Genomic DNA, 15,682 nt, shown 5'->3' with positions numbered 1-15,682 from the left:
TGTGACATGTTGACCCCTACCTCCCCAGCGGTACGTGGCGGTAACGTAACGCTCGCGTTCTTACGGTAATAGGCGAGTTCCCGCCCCGCCACTCCCCTCCGCGGTGACGTCACCGAGGGATATCGCGGTCGCTAGGCAACGCGAGTCAACAGCGGCGACGTTACGATAGTAACAGCGGTTACCTCCGCTAGCGTTACATAGCAACACAGCGCCAGGCAAAAAGGGTGCCTATTACGTGGCCGTTTTCCCGTACTGTCCGATCGAGGCTACATACGGAGCAGCGAAGGCTATTCACAGTCAGTTCTAGTGTGGCTACCGCAGGTCAGTTGTACTGAGTTGTACTGAGACAGTCAGCGAGTCCTGGAGCTACCGCCGAGTTAGCCAGCAGCTAGTCAGTTGTATTATGGCATTTTTCATTGTACTAATTGTGATACTGCAGATAGCAGTAATCGTCAGATTGTAATTTGGGTGATTTAAGTGCGAATGTGAAATAAAATTCGCTAGATAAAATACATCGTGAAGTTATTTGTCGCGTTATACCCCGCGATACGCGACACTATCCTTGTAACAGGCTATGGAGGCCGATAGGGTTGTGAGATGTTGAGGTTCCCACATTTTCTAGACAATCGACTCATAGAAGGCTGTGAGGTTGTCAGCACTATACACTGGCTGCCTTTGACCCCCAGGAAGATTCCTGGTACTCATTTTTGTTAGATGCTGAGTCGACCTCAGGGTCATACTGCTGCAAGGGAGGATTAGGTCATTTGAAAAACCCAGTGACCCCATTGGGAACCCAACCCATGACCTTTCGCCTCATAGCACAGTCCCTCAACCAACAATGCTACCCACATAATGGGAGTGAAAGCAAATTCACATTTTCTAACACACATATGACTGCAGCTGCAAAGTGTTCACTTTTGGATGCACAGGATAGCATGATAGGATCCGAGAGTCTTATTTCAAAAGTGACTGCAGTAATGACATGAAAGACAACATCTAACATTTTGCATCATTATGTTACATATAAAGAGAATATTTACTTACTTCAATGCCTGAATGGCAGCCTTCAATCCCATTATCTGTCGCTCCTACAGGCAGTAATTTTAAATCTAGAAAGATAATACAAGCATATGTTCATGTATCTGGCACATTACTGAAGATCAATGAGCCATAACATAAGGGCATACACAATATTGCAAATATAAGACTAGTCATTTGACGGTAAGAAGTCTTGACTGTTGCTTCGGTGTGTAGTCACAAGTTACTGTTATGAGCTTTGCTCAAAAACATGGCTTCACTTCTGAGTAACACATTACCATCACTAAAAACTGTTGCTCTGAAATCTCCCAAAAAGCATCAGCAATGACAGCACCTGAACATCTGAGGATGGGGATACGGTTTCTGTAAACCATATCGTAAATTATGACAAGAAATTCACAGATCCAGATTCAACCCACATCGGGTTGACTTTCTACTCAACTGCTTATAAATAATTATTTATAATATTACGAGAAGATCTGGGAAGAACCAGACCCCTTCATTCCTTTTATATGACACAGACTGCACAGAAAACCAATATACAGACAACAAGGTGATCTCATACTCATTCATGGAGCTTGAGCCCTTCTTGAGAAGCCGCCAATTCTGCAGCTACTCAGGAACTTCCCAGCATTTTATGGAACCTGAAGGTTTATTACCCTCTTCACAAGAGCCTTCCACTGACCCGTCCTGAGCCAGATCAAGCCAATCCATACCATCCCATCCTATCTCTCTAAGATCCATTTTAATATTGCCCACCCACCTACATCTTGGTCTTCCTAGTGGTCTCTTTACTTCTGGCTTTCCCACCAATATCTTATATGCATTCCGCTTAGCCCCATTCGTGCTACATTCCCCACCCATTTCATCTCCTTGACTTGATCATTCAAATTATACCTGGAGAAGAGCACAAGTTATGAAGCTCCTAATTATGCAGTTTACTCCAGACTCCTGTCACTTCATCTCTCTTTGGTCCAAATACTCTCCTCAACACCCTGTTCCCAAACACCCTCAATCTATGTACTGCCCTTAATGTCAGAGACCAAGCTTCACACCCATACAGAACCCCAGGTAAGATTATAGTTCTGTACATTCTAATTTTTATGTTTTTAGACAGCGGATGAGAAGGTGATCTCATAAGCCTCCTTTTATGTTTTCAATAGTAGGCTAAAAATGGATCTTACAGAAAAAGTGTGTAAGGGAGTGGAGTGATCTGGCTCTGGAGAGGGGCAAGTGACAGGCTCCTGTTAAAAACACAATGAAGAGTTTTATCATCTGGGATATAACGTCATATAAGTCTGCTGAAAGTCAACAGACGTTTCAGAGGAGCACTTCACCTCCATCTTCAGGGCTGAAGAATAAGCCAAGACAAGCTCTGCTTGCCACCTGCTTTCATGTTTGTTTCTTGCTTGGCTTATTCTTTGACCCTGAAGATGGAGGCAAAATGTTCCTCTCTGAAACATCTGTTGACTTCCAAAGGACTACACGGTGTTATATTGCAGAAAATAGAACTCTTCGTAACCACCGCTCTGAGAACCTCAAACCATACAAGATAATGAACTTCCAAGTTCCATGCAATGCTTCAAATTCCTGAGAACTACAAGACTGTTAGGGGCATGGCTATATTGAGTTACTTTCTATGGCTCTTTAATGGTAATCCAGACTATATGGCAGTGAATGGATGACAGCAAATGAACTGGAAAATATATGAAGGGAAGTGGTGAGCTGGGATAGCGTAGTCGGTATAGCAACTGGCTACAGACTGGATGACCAAGGGGTCAGAGTTCGAGTCCCAGGAGGATGAAGAACTTTCTCTTCTCCATGTTATCCGCATTGGCTCTGGGGCCCACTGAGCCTCCTATCCAACGGGTATGGGGGGCGCTTTCCCCAGGGGTTAAAGCGGCAGGGGTGTGAAGTTGATCGCTCACTTGCAACCAGTGCTGAGGTCAAGAAAATATGGATCTATACATCCACTCCCTCATATACCTCATGTGTAATGTTTAATTTGTTAACCACAGGGACAGCTTTAGCTTTTACCATGTTAAGAGTTTAATGTGTCTCATTTATGGCTCTCCACATATCAAATAGAAAATGTTTCCTGCCAACATTTTATAGACATTACGATAATCTCTCCTAATAGAATTTCATATTCTTTCCTTTAAAAGTGCACTGTTTCTGTGATTGGCGGGACAAAAGGATTTCCTCATACAGCCGCAAAGAAAAAAGTTTACAGGAGACAATTTGGGTTACCACAGCAGAAAGAAAATGGGCCCACGTTGGCCAAATTAATGATCAAGCAGCTGCTCGTACAAGAATACTGTGACATTATAAAACTGAGGCACTGCCCCTCCTCTCAGAACACATCTGGTTTATGGTCTAGCAGCTGAGGCATCAGCCAAAATTCAATATACTGAAATAAACAATATAGCTGACTATGTTTCCAACACAGAAGAAGTGAGTATATGTCAAAGACCAAAATGCAAAATACATTCACATTTAGACTATCCATCATGTGTCCAATGAACTACAAGGCCTGACATTCCAAATGCTCAAATATTAATCTGGTCACCTTCACAATGTGCAATGTTGCCTCATGACTAAAAAAACAGACTTTTGATATGCACAGGCCCCATCTCCTTTCCACAATCTTTACTCGATTGACCCTTACACAGTTTTCTTTCTGTGGGACTATATCAAGCATGAAGTGTTTGTTCCACCAATTCTGGAAACTTTGAGGTACTTCAAAAAGAAGACTAAAAAGAATTCACTGTGATGTGTCACAAAATGTCAGATGAAAAACAGAGTACCACAAAACCTCAAGTTGAGCACGTATTGAACTTTGTCATGGTAATAATATTAACAATATAAGAAAAGGGAATTTCAGTTCTTTTCATTCCTGTGGCATGATTTTAAATTCGTCACTGGTTGTTTCATAATAAATATTTTGAAAGTGCACAGATCATTTCTAATGAAAATGTGTACTTATTCCTAATTCAACTTTCTACTCTGGGACATTTAATAATTGCTAGCATAAAAGTAGTTTCAAAGTTAAGATCACAAAACATGCAATTATGGTATATCATCTTGTGTTAAATGTTTCAAATCTTATTCTCTTCTCTGTGCTAGGTGGTTAGAATCAGTCTATGAAGCAGCAAGAAGACAAGTCAGAAACTAAAATACGATATTTGCTGATAAAATCTAATCTTGACTGATACTAGTAATGTTAGAAGCAAATTCAAACAATGCTAAAATATAAAAATACCACAAGAAGGGTGCTGAATATGTAGACAAAGTGATGAAAGAAATAAATTCTGGATAACCATAACCTAGCAGTGAATCACTTTCTTTTACACAATTTAACTGCATATGAGACATGCTATTAGTGGTTAGTATCTCGCCATCATTATGCAATTCAAATTTAGGTTAATGGAACCAGAAAAGTGCCAATTTCGAGCCCCTGGCTTCTGAGACCCATATTTAATTACTATCAAGAGCATAAGATACACAGCTGTATAAAGCTGTATTTACCATCTTTACAAAATTCTTTCATGCTAATGAAATGTGACTATATTTCCACACAACACTTGCAACTCAAATACGTCTGAATTGTTTTAAACAATGTAATTAAAGGAAAACAAGGAAATATGCATTTCTCCTGGCAAAAGTTAGGTTATGAACTAATTTTAAATTGGAAACAATCCATTCAACTAACAATTTTGTTCTCTGGCAAAAATTAACGTAGTCCATATACTCTGACGTCGTTCGAAGCAAGAACTAGCTCTTATAATGCTACATTTGTGCCAGCGTTCTGTCCCAAACTACATTAATCAAGTCCTCATGGCTTCTGTACACTACATGATTCTCAAGTTCAGCATCATCTTCGTAACAGCTTCTGTCTGTGTTTTTCACGTGGTTTGTAATTTTATCCACTTCATGCCACAAAGAAAACTTCGATAAATGATATTATTTTCAAAACTTGTTGACAAATATTTCACAGAAACTCATTTGACAAGACAGAAGGGACAGGCTATTTACCGCCTGTGTTGGATGTCTCGGCGTAAGCTACTTTGACAGAAGCACAACAGATCTCTTCAATTCAAAAGACTAGCCTAAACACATAAATTCACTGTTATATGCATTTAGAATACACTCTACAATGTACATATAAATATATACTTTAAATAAACTTACTGTCACATATTAAAAACATAAATCTTCTCGCCACTTTACCTAGACCGACCTAGACGGATTGAAGAGCCGTGAACATATGATACTTCCGGTGCGAATGAGAATTCTGCTAAGCAACAACGAAGACGATGTAGACTGACCACAACATCAATGTTAATCACAGTCAACTACGAGCTAATAAATTAATGCAATCGTTTGAGTGACAAACATTATAGTTTTGTTAATTACCCTAGTCTTGGTTGGCTTAGTCGACCTCGTTAAGCATTACAGAATTTGGTTATATTTATATGAAAATTTTTCATACATGTTACTATGACAACAGAGTCAATGGGATGAAACAAGTAAAAAGGTGGTGTTTCAGGACTAAATGCTGATATCTGAAAATAAAGCTCATGGAAGCTGTTTTAAGTGTAATATTTTGGTTTGAAAGGAAAATTAATAAACATTTGTAATGTTTTTAGAATGTTTTATTTAAATAGGTTGGCACTTAAAAGTGAAAAAGATGCATAATATGATTAAAAATAGAAGCCAGCTTTTTGTCTTGAGTAAATGCAGCAGATGGAATGTAAGTCTGTATAAAAGTTAATTGGACATATTATTTAAAATTTACAGCCAAAAATTTGCAGGAAATGTTTAATATAATGTAGTATGAAGCAATTTTTTTTTTTTGAGGTATAATCATGGTGGCCAACCCTGTGTTGCCAAATGAATCTGAATTGAAGTTCAGAACCAAGCAAGTGATGGTACTATTCAAATGAAATTCCAGCAACCTTTTTCCCATTGTGATATCGTTGCACGTTATTAAATAGAGCACATAACTCTAGCAGACATATTGTATCCATTTCCCTCATGCCATTTGAATTTAGTGACAACACTTCTGGTCAAAGATGTGACCTGTGAACAGTAACATGTTCTAAATTGTACTCTTCTAAATGTATTTTAGGTCAGGAATCTCCAGAATAAATAATTTGGAGTAAATTTAAAATAATGTGTGCATGTAATTCTGCCACTATAACATCTACAAACATTATGTCTACTACAGAAGTTTTACAAAGTTTGTGTTTTATCTCTGCTTATTAGACTCTGCGTAAACATAATATAAAACAAGATTAAATATCTATCTATTGGGCTACCTGTTATTTTTGTTATTTCTTCTTCCAGAAATTCTACATCTCTTGCCACAATTATTTGAGATAGATTGTGGGGATCTGATAACCGATAAGCTTTACTTTCCTCACTATATCCCATAAAAATGTACTTCTTGCCCACAGCATCCAATTTTTGGCGTTTCTGTGATGGTACATGAGCATACGCTGGACATCCAAAAATTTTTATATGGGAGAGATCAATCTTTTCTCCTGTCCATATTTCTTCAGGCAATTGATTCTTTAGTTTCTTGTGAGGTGATCTGTTTAAAAGATATACGGCTGTTTGAGCTGCTTCAGCCCAGTATCTTTTGTTGCAGCCGGAATCATACAACATACATCTTGTTTTTTCCAAAATGCTGCGATTAGCTCTTTCGGCAGTTCCATTTTGTTGTGGATTATACGGCACAGAGAATTCCCTTTTGATTCCCTTTTGTTTTAACATGTTATTGAATAATTTGCCGCAAAATTCACCACCATTATCGGAACGAACAGCTTTTATTGTCAATCCAGTTTCTGTCTCAATCATTTTCATAAATTCTTTAAAGGCTTCATATGTGTCACCTTTTTGTTTCAAGAAACGAATGAAGATTTTTCTACTATGATCATCCACAATAGTCAAAAAATATTTAGCATTCCCATAAGAGGGTACTTCAAACGGCCCAACCAGATCTAAATGCAATAGATCAAGTATTCGTTTTGACCGTTTGTTCTTTGATTGTAGGAAAGGCTTCTTTGTCATTTTGCCTTCCAGACATGGAACACATTTCTTTGACTGATCTTCTTGTTCTTGAAAATCGAGGCCACTAGCTAAACCTTTTTTTAGCAACCGCATGCTAACCCTATTTAAATGCCCCAAATACCTATGCCACAACAGTTGTTCATCAACTTGCTGGGTACTTGCAACTTGTTCATTCTTTACAGTGTTAATACAATATTTTTCACATTTGTGATTTTTCTTTTTTGGTATTAATCTTATCTTTAGTTGCTATATTTGCAGATTGGGACATGTTGACGTTGGTATTTAAACAATAAATCCCATTTTCGGGATATGCTTTGGCAAGAACTTTGCCTCTTACCTGAAAATCATCAGTATCATATAACTTGCAACAGTCTTTGGTGAATAACACAATTCTACCCTTATTTACAATTGAGTTTACAGACAACAAATTTGTAGACAATCCCGGTACATGCAATACATCTGAGATATGGCTATAATTGTCATTCATAAGGTTTACATCACAAAAACCTGCACTGGTTAACATATTATCATCAGCAAGGGTTACTTCATGTTCCTTAGAATCATGTGTTTTATAATTTTGCAATATAGTGTTATTTCCGGTCATATGGTGTGAAGCACCAGAGTCTATTACCCAAGTGTTCTCTTTAATTTTAACATGATGGGCAGACACCATATACATGGATCTTTTACTGGTCTTATTTTTCCATTTATTTTCATTACACCTATGATTGGATCCTTCTTTATTTTCATCAGTACTATCAACTGATTTAGAAGACTGATTGCTCTTAAATTTTTGCTTATGCTGATTGTTATGATTATTATTGTTCACCTTATCCTTATCTTTGAACCAACAGTTTTTGTTTATGTGGCCTAGCTTACCACAAATTTGACATTTTGCTGGTTTATGTTTAATCTTATCTTTGGACAGAAAGGCTGAATCTGAATTTGCATTTTTACCAAATTCAGTGTCTTGCAATAGCTTAGATTTAATGAGCTCACTAGTCAGAGTTACGTTGGAGTTTTCAAGCGCCATACGCATGGGATAATACTCTTTAGTTAAACCCTTTAACATTAATGCAGCTAATAGCTCATCATCTTATTTTTTTGTCCATTGAGACTAGTCTGAGATTTATTGACATGAAGGCATTAACATATTCCTGCATGCTTTTATAGTCCTCAAGTTTCAAAGAGCACAAATCAGTTAAAATACTTATCCAACTATTGACTCCCTGATCTTTGAATGTTCTTTCCAACGCGTCCCAGGCTTCCTTTGCTGTTGTTGTCTGGATGATGTAAGATTTAACTTGGGGCTCCAATGTCAGACAAATGATGGCTCTTGCTTTCTCGTCCTTTTGTTTCTTGATGAATACAGGCGTTGTGTCTTCTGCAGGATATCCTTCGACTGCTGACCGCACAGTTTCAATCACTAGAATATTTTGAATATCGAAGCACCATTCTCTATAATTTTCGCGTCCTTTGAGCCTATCAATATTTGCGAAGGGCTTCGAAGTGGCCATGATGAAACTTGTTTCTTTGTCTTGATAGCGGTGTCTGTCCAAAGGATCACTTTTAATAACACTTTTCACTTCTATACTTTTTACACTTATCAATGATATGATCCTGGGCCCATAACCTGTTATTTTTATTACTTCCACGTGGATCGAATGTCTTAAGAATGGCATTCTGTCCCAGAAAGTTTTAATTTTAGCATTTACACTGATGAGCCCCTCAAAATCTCATAATTCAAATTCACTAAATTACTATTATAATATATTTCAGCATCCTGTTGCATTGATGCATCAGTCATCCATGATGATGATGTGTATTACTAGCACATAATATATTGACATATGAGCTGATACAGTGTGGTTGTTTCAGTCCATTAACATTTGCCTGAGAATGGTCTTATAGGGCAGAAACATGTCACAACAGTAAAAAAAGATGTGATTTTAACGACATTTTAGGAAATTTAAATGTGATTGTGATGACACTTTAAAATTAAAGTTCATGTTGCATTAGAGACGGAAACAAGTGGATGAGTGATCACTAAATTAAATAATTTAGTCCGATGAAAAAAGAAAGAGAGATTTTATGTAGAAATAGATGAGAAAGTATATTTGTTTTAGTTGTAATCTTGTGGGTTGTGACATAATGGACTTCTTAAAGTGGGTACCAGTATTTCAGAGGAACCCAGTGCCTATGTCTTCAGGATTCTCTGAAACACTAGTATCCATCTACCACACTACACAGTGTCACAGCTCAGAAGATCACAATCTAAACTCTTTCTTTTCAAATATCATATTTTTATAAGTTTATCACATCTAATTTGCTGCCTGCTTCTGCTGGTTTCTTCTGTGGCTCTTTTTTCAACCCTGAAGACCTCTGAAATGCTGCACTCTTTCCAAACTACCCAGCATTATAAGCCAGAAGACAATATTTTCCACTTTAAATTACATTTTTACAAGTCTTCAGAGAAACAAAAATTTGCTTATCTAATAGACAGTTGAATTAGATAAGTTTTTACATTGAATTCAGTGTGTGTGTGTGTGTGTGTATGCGTGCTTGCACATGTACTTACGGAGGGGTGCAGTGGAGAATATTTGCTGATACAACACCTACACTGTGTGTAGATTGATGTAGTACTTGTAGTACCTTATTCATCATCATAACCAGGGCTCAATAGACCCACTCGTCTGCTCATCAATGAAAAATTAAGTCATATAAGCATAAAAGAAGGTTGAAATTTATTTGTTATTATATTACAGTCAATTATAACAGAAGATGAGTAGTAATTGACTGGACGATGATAATAACCAAACCATATTATTGTGGGAGACATCAGTTTCTTGTAAACTGTCACACATTTTTTACATTTCTCCATCATCTTGTTTTGGTTAAAGAATGTCTCAGCAACTGGCTCTGATTCCGTCACCAAGTAATATCATGAAACCTATTCTCTTGCATTCATTAGATGGAGCTGATCTCTGTTTCCAGACAGGTGCAGTAGCTCCAATATTATAGCTGTTGTTGCTTTCTTGTGATAGAAATTGTCTCAAACTGATGGTCCCAAAAGACTATGTTTCACACTTTTATCTTGTGACAAAAGAAGAGCCAGCATCCAAAAGGTTGTTTTTTCTTAACAAAAATAAGATGACGGAAAATATATGAAATATGTCAGTTTAGCCCTTTCCATGCCACAAGCCAATTAGGGCACCTTGGTGGACTAACTAACTGACTGACTAACTTCATGGAGCTTCTTGAGAAGCTGCCAGTTGTGTAGCTAGTCAAGAACTTCCCATCATTTTATGGAACCCGAAGGTTTATTATCCTCTTCACAAGAGCCCTCCTCTGGTCCCTGTCCTGAGACAGATCAATCCAGTCTCTAGCACCCTATCCTGTCTCTTTGTGATCCATTTTAATATTATCAACCCACCTATGTCTTGGTCTTCCTAGTGGTCTCTTTCCTTGCAGCTTTCTCACCAATATCGCATATGCCTTTCTCTTCTCCCCCATTTGTGCTATATGCCCTGCCCATATCATCCTCTTTGACTTGATCATTCTAATTATATTTGGCAAAGAGTACAAGTTATGAAGCTCCTCATTATGCAGTTTTCTGCAATCCCCTGTCACATCATCCCTCTTCGGTCCAAATATTCTCCTCAGCACCCTGTTCTCAAACACCCTCAGTCTATGTTCCTCCCTTAATGTCAGAGACCAAGTTTCACACCCATACAGAACCATGGGCAAAATTATAGTTTTGTATATTCTCATTTTTTATGCTTTTAGACAGCTCTGATTGAAATTTCCATTGCTTAAGAGATCAGCTTGTTGTAAATCGATTAGCACAGCATTTGTGTCAATAGATGGTGTGAAATGTGATATACCAATGTTTAGAAGAAAGAACAGACTTTCAAATTTCTATATTTGTGGCCATTTAAAGGTCATTTTGGAAAGTGTGGAACTGCTTTTAACCCTAAGCAGCACTGGCATTTCTAATATGTAGTTCTGTGGTGGGGCTTGTTAGTCAAGAAGTTCATCACAAACCTTTAGAATTAAGCAGTTTCTTATTGTTTCAATTTCACTTGCAGGTGAACACATTCTATGATTGTCAAAAAACTGACAATTCAAAACTTGGAAACAGACAGGCACAGCTAATGGCTCGTGGATTGCCAAAGCAGAAGCCAATTACTGGAGTCAAACAGATAATACTTGTGGCTTCGGGAAAGGGTGGTGTTGGAAAATCTACAACTGCAGGTGAATTTGCTTTTTATAGAAATGTTAACATGTTTTACCTCTCTGATCTTCACATTTCTCTCTCCCTGACTACTGGAATTTAAGCTCACACTTGGTGTAGAGGAGCATGCAAGATGTGTGTACGTATGTGGTGGGGTTTAGTGCAAGAATACATAGATCAGGAGATTTTAGGGTGACATTGAAGTGGGTACACCAAAGCGTATGATGAGCCAGATAATTCAGTGATTAAGATGACTGCTTAGTTGTTGGACAAATGGAAATCAATTTCCAGTAGGGGTAAGGACTTTTCTGTTCACCAACACATCCAGGCTAGCTCTGGAATGGAACCAGTCTCTTATCCAGTGAACTGTAGAAGCTCTTTCTGTGGAGGTAAAGTGGCCTAGGAATTTAAAAATAAATTGCTCAAATGTAAACTTTAATAAGTATTCTAGAATGCACCCTTGAAGACGACCTAAAATATTGAACCATGTTGGGTAAACTATAGGATCGTGTCTCTCCTGGGATCTGACTCCATTTAGCTTGGCAGATAGGTAACAAGTCATTTTTTAGACCTGGCCTCTGGTTGCGTGTCAAGAAGTAGTAGGGCAGTGGCTGCAGTTGCACTGTAGGCAGGGGAGATGGTGATGTGCTGTGATTACAGTCCCTGACTAACCCATACAGACTCAGCCAGATCCACTGTGCATTCTGATGACGGGTTTCAAACTTGGGGCTAGTTTTTGTAGGAGCATCTTTAAAAATGGTGGTGAATGTATTTTTGTATGTGAAACTATTTATTCTACCACCATTAATATGGACAAATACTGTAAAGAAAAGGACTTAGAAGTATGTGAAGTTAGGTTACACCTCTCTGCTCATGAAATATGTGTTATTACCATCTATAGAGCTCCTTCTGGTAACTTTCAGCATTTTTTTCAAAACCTTGACGAACTTTTAAATATGATTTTTGCACACACCAAGGATATAATAATATGTGGTGACTTCAACATCAACTATCTCGAAGATTCTCCCCACAAACAGCAGCTAAACTCAATACTAGCCTCTCATGGACTATATAGTATAATCCAATTTCCTACTAGATTCCAAAATGATTCTTATTCCTTAATTGATAATATTTTCATTAATACATACAAATTTACTAATTTTACTGTATGTCTCATCATAAATGGTCTTTCTGATCATGATGCCCAGAACCTAATAATACACAATATATTTAAACAAAAACCTAAAGATAGTTACTACTATATACGGGAAATAAACGATGTTTCAATTACTAATTTTAATAACAAATTAAGTTATGAGTTATGGGAAGACGTAATTAATGAAAAAGATATAAATACTGCCTTTAACCTTTTCCTGAATGTATACTTAACAATATTTCACTCTAGTTTTCCCTTAAAAAAAGTTCATACCCGCTCTGCCAGTAAATCCTGGCTAACGCCTGGAATCAGGATTTCATGTATAAACAAAAAAAAGCTTTATTTAGCTCAAAGAAATAGTGATGATATAAATTTAACTAAGTTTTATAAGAATTACTGTAAAATTTTAACTTCTGTTATCAAACTTGCAAAAAAAAAACATAATAATAATATTATAACTCATTCAAATAATAAAATTGCAACTGTGTGGAATATTGTAAAGAGTACTTCGAAAATAAAACCTAATGTACCCAATATAAGTACTATAAGGGTAAACAGTAATTTATCCTCAGATTCTCAGATTATTGCTGAGGAATTCAATAAATATTTTGTATCAGTTGTTAAAAATAATCGCTCAGCTAATGACACTTCCAACCAAGAAAATCCTATATCTTATCTATCTAGGGCACGTAATCAACCTTTTCCCCCTATTACATTAAATTGTGTATCGTCAAAGGAAATAGAAGATATTATAAAATCCTTGAAAACAAAAAATTCATATGGATATGATGGGATATCCACTAAAATTTTAAAAGTTAGCAGTCCCTATATTTCTTCTCCTCTAACTTATTTATGTAATAGAATGCTAACAACTGGCAATTTTCCACTAAGATTAAAGTTCTCTGAAATAAAGCCCATATATAAAAAAGGTGATAAAAATGACACATCGAACTACAGACCTATTTCACTGCTCACATCAATTTCTAAGATCTTTGAAAAGGTAATCTATAATAGAATGCAACAACATATCAAGAAAAATAATATTCTTGCTAATGAACAGTTTGGATTTAGACATGCACGATCAACAGATGATGCAGCTTACTATCTTATTAATAATATCTTAACTGCTTTAAATAACAAAGAAATTGTGGGCGGTGTTTTTTGTGATCTTCACAAGGCCTTTGATAGTGTCAACTATGATATTCTGCTTTCGAAGTTGAATCATTACGGGATTAAAGGAAGGGCTTATGATGTAATTAGATCCTATTTATCAGATAGATACCAGAGAGTAATAGTTGTTTCTGACTCAATTAAATTCTACTCTAAATGGGAGCCTGTTACCGTAGGAGTCCCTCAAGGATCCATACTTGGTCCCTTGCTTTTCCTTTTATATATCAATGATTTGCCTAATGCCATATCTGATGTATCCTATCCAGTCTTGTTTGCGGATGACACAAGTCTAATAATTAATAATCCTGACACCCCAAGATTTGAAAAAGATATAAATATAGTTTTAGAAAAATTAAATAAATGGTTTAGTAGTAATTTATTACTACTAAATCCTACAAAAACTTACTTTCTACAATTTATAACTAAAAACACAAGAGCTTTAGATTTACATATACTATGTGGGAATAAACAAATAACCAATATGGAGGTTACAAAATTTCTAGGTTTGGTTATTGATCATAAATTGTCATGGCAAACCCATATTGACCAAATGATACCCAAATTAAATAAGGCATCCTATATAATTAGAGTATTAAAACCTCTTTTATCCTTGGAGTGCCTAAAAACTGTTTATTTCTCCCTAGTTCATTCAATAATATCTTACGGCATAATATTTTGGGGGAGTTCGGCTCATGCAAAAATCATATTTCAAATACAGAAAAGAATAATAAGAATTATTACCAATTCGCGTAATATAGATTCGTGCCGTAATTTATTTAAGGAGTTACATATTCTGCCACTTCAGTCTCAATATATATTTTCTTTACTTATGCTGGTTGTCAAGAATAGAGATTGCTATATAACAAACTCTGATGTCCACACACGTAATACCAGATTTAATCATGACTTGCATCTTCCAGTGGTAAACTTAACGATATTTCAGAAAGGTGGATGGTATTCTGGTATCAAACTTTATAACCACCTCCCTCCAGAGCTTAAACAATTATCTTATGACATTCCTGGATTTAAAGTGGCGTTAAAGAAGTTTCTTATCACCAGTTCTTTTTATACTGTTGAAGAATACTACTGCTGGAATAAAGATTGACACCTCATGTATATATTTTAATCATGTATGTAATTTTAAATGTTATTTTGATATATGAATGTATTGTGGTACAGTAGTTTTGTTGTATTGAGTATTTAAATTTTGACGATGATGAATGTCTGATTATGTATGTATATTTATATGTTATATTGTATTATTGACTTGTTCTGTATCTGAGACAGATGCCTCTATGGATTTTTTTGGAACTGTAAATAAATGACATGACATGACATGACATGACATTACATGACATGACATGACATTCTATTGATAACAGCATGGCCTAAAAACAGAGAATGCCAATATTCTTCCTAATTACTGGGTTTCTGGATGTTGCCCATCATCTGGTATTCTAGGATGTCTAGAAATTCTAGTTTCTAGAATACATCATCATCAGAATCCTTTAGAATCTGCCAATATTCTTTTCTATGGAGGCAGAGGGTTCCTTGAAAACACTGGTACCTATCTATCAAACTACATGGCTCATATCCCAGAAGACCATAAGCTTGATGGTCATGGCTGTAAGAACCTCAGATTTGAAACTGTTATATATTTGTTCTAATGGTTTAATACATCAGTTGATATGAGGGTTGCAACTTTAATAGTGGCAACACTGCTGTAGAGACGCTATGCAATGGAACCAAATAGTGTCGCTTATACCACACGTTAGTTACATACCTACCTTACCTCAGAGCAAATGGACTCTCCCTTCCCACATCACGGACATTCACAGTGAGGAGAAGAACAGAGCCTCGTGTTAACTGGCGGTCTAATGTAGTGTTGTCACGATGTTTTCAAAACAGGAACAATGGAGTTGGATAAAGATTAAATGTGCCAGAGGCTGTATAGCACGACAGTGTCATCAAGGTCTTCAAGAGGCTTGCGGGGAATCTGCATTGCCTTA

At 36.6% G+C, this 15,682-nt stretch overlaps 2 protein-coding genes across 5 annotated transcripts in view; one reads left to right on the top strand and one right to left on the bottom strand.

Annotated features, from left to right (window-relative positions):
- The window catches only part of LOC111865186, a 72,885-nt gene extending 67,560 nt beyond the window's left edge, over positions 1-5,325 (bottom strand). The window contains exons 1-2 of the mRNA XM_023853007.2: positions 5,230-5,325; positions 1,045-1,109 (exon numbers count right to left, since the gene is read on the bottom strand). Coding sequence (XP_023708775.1) covers positions 1,045-1,076 — 32 coding nt within the window. The 5' untranslated portion in view covers positions 1,077-1,109; positions 5,230-5,325. The remainder of the gene's footprint in view (positions 1-1,044; positions 1,110-5,229) is intronic.
- The window catches only part of LOC111865190 (iron-sulfur protein NUBPL), a 44,073-nt gene continuing 33,154 nt past the window's right edge, over positions 4,764-15,682 (top strand). Inside the window, exons 1-2 of one of the 4 annotated variants that reach the window (XM_033751769.1) lie at positions 4,764-4,950; positions 11,202-11,367. In XM_033751769.1, coding sequence (XP_033607660.1) covers positions 4,825-4,950; positions 11,202-11,367 — 292 coding nt within the window. In that variant the 5' untranslated portion in view covers positions 4,764-4,824. Of the gene's footprint in view, positions 4,951-5,383; positions 5,792-11,201; positions 11,368-15,682 lie in introns of those variants that run through there. The other 3 variants (XM_033751767.1, XM_023853030.2, XM_023853021.2) reach the window with 3 other exon arrangements.

The sequence above is a fragment of the Cryptotermes secundus genome, unplaced genomic scaffold (genome assembly GCF_002891405.2).
Source record: "Cryptotermes secundus unplaced genomic scaffold, Csec_1.0 scaffold745, whole genome shotgun sequence".
Classification (NCBI taxonomy): Eukaryota; Metazoa; Arthropoda; class Insecta; order Blattodea; family Kalotermitidae; genus Cryptotermes; species Cryptotermes secundus.
Note: the sequence above shows the minus strand (reverse complement) of the source record. Positions and strands in the feature narration are given on the sequence as shown.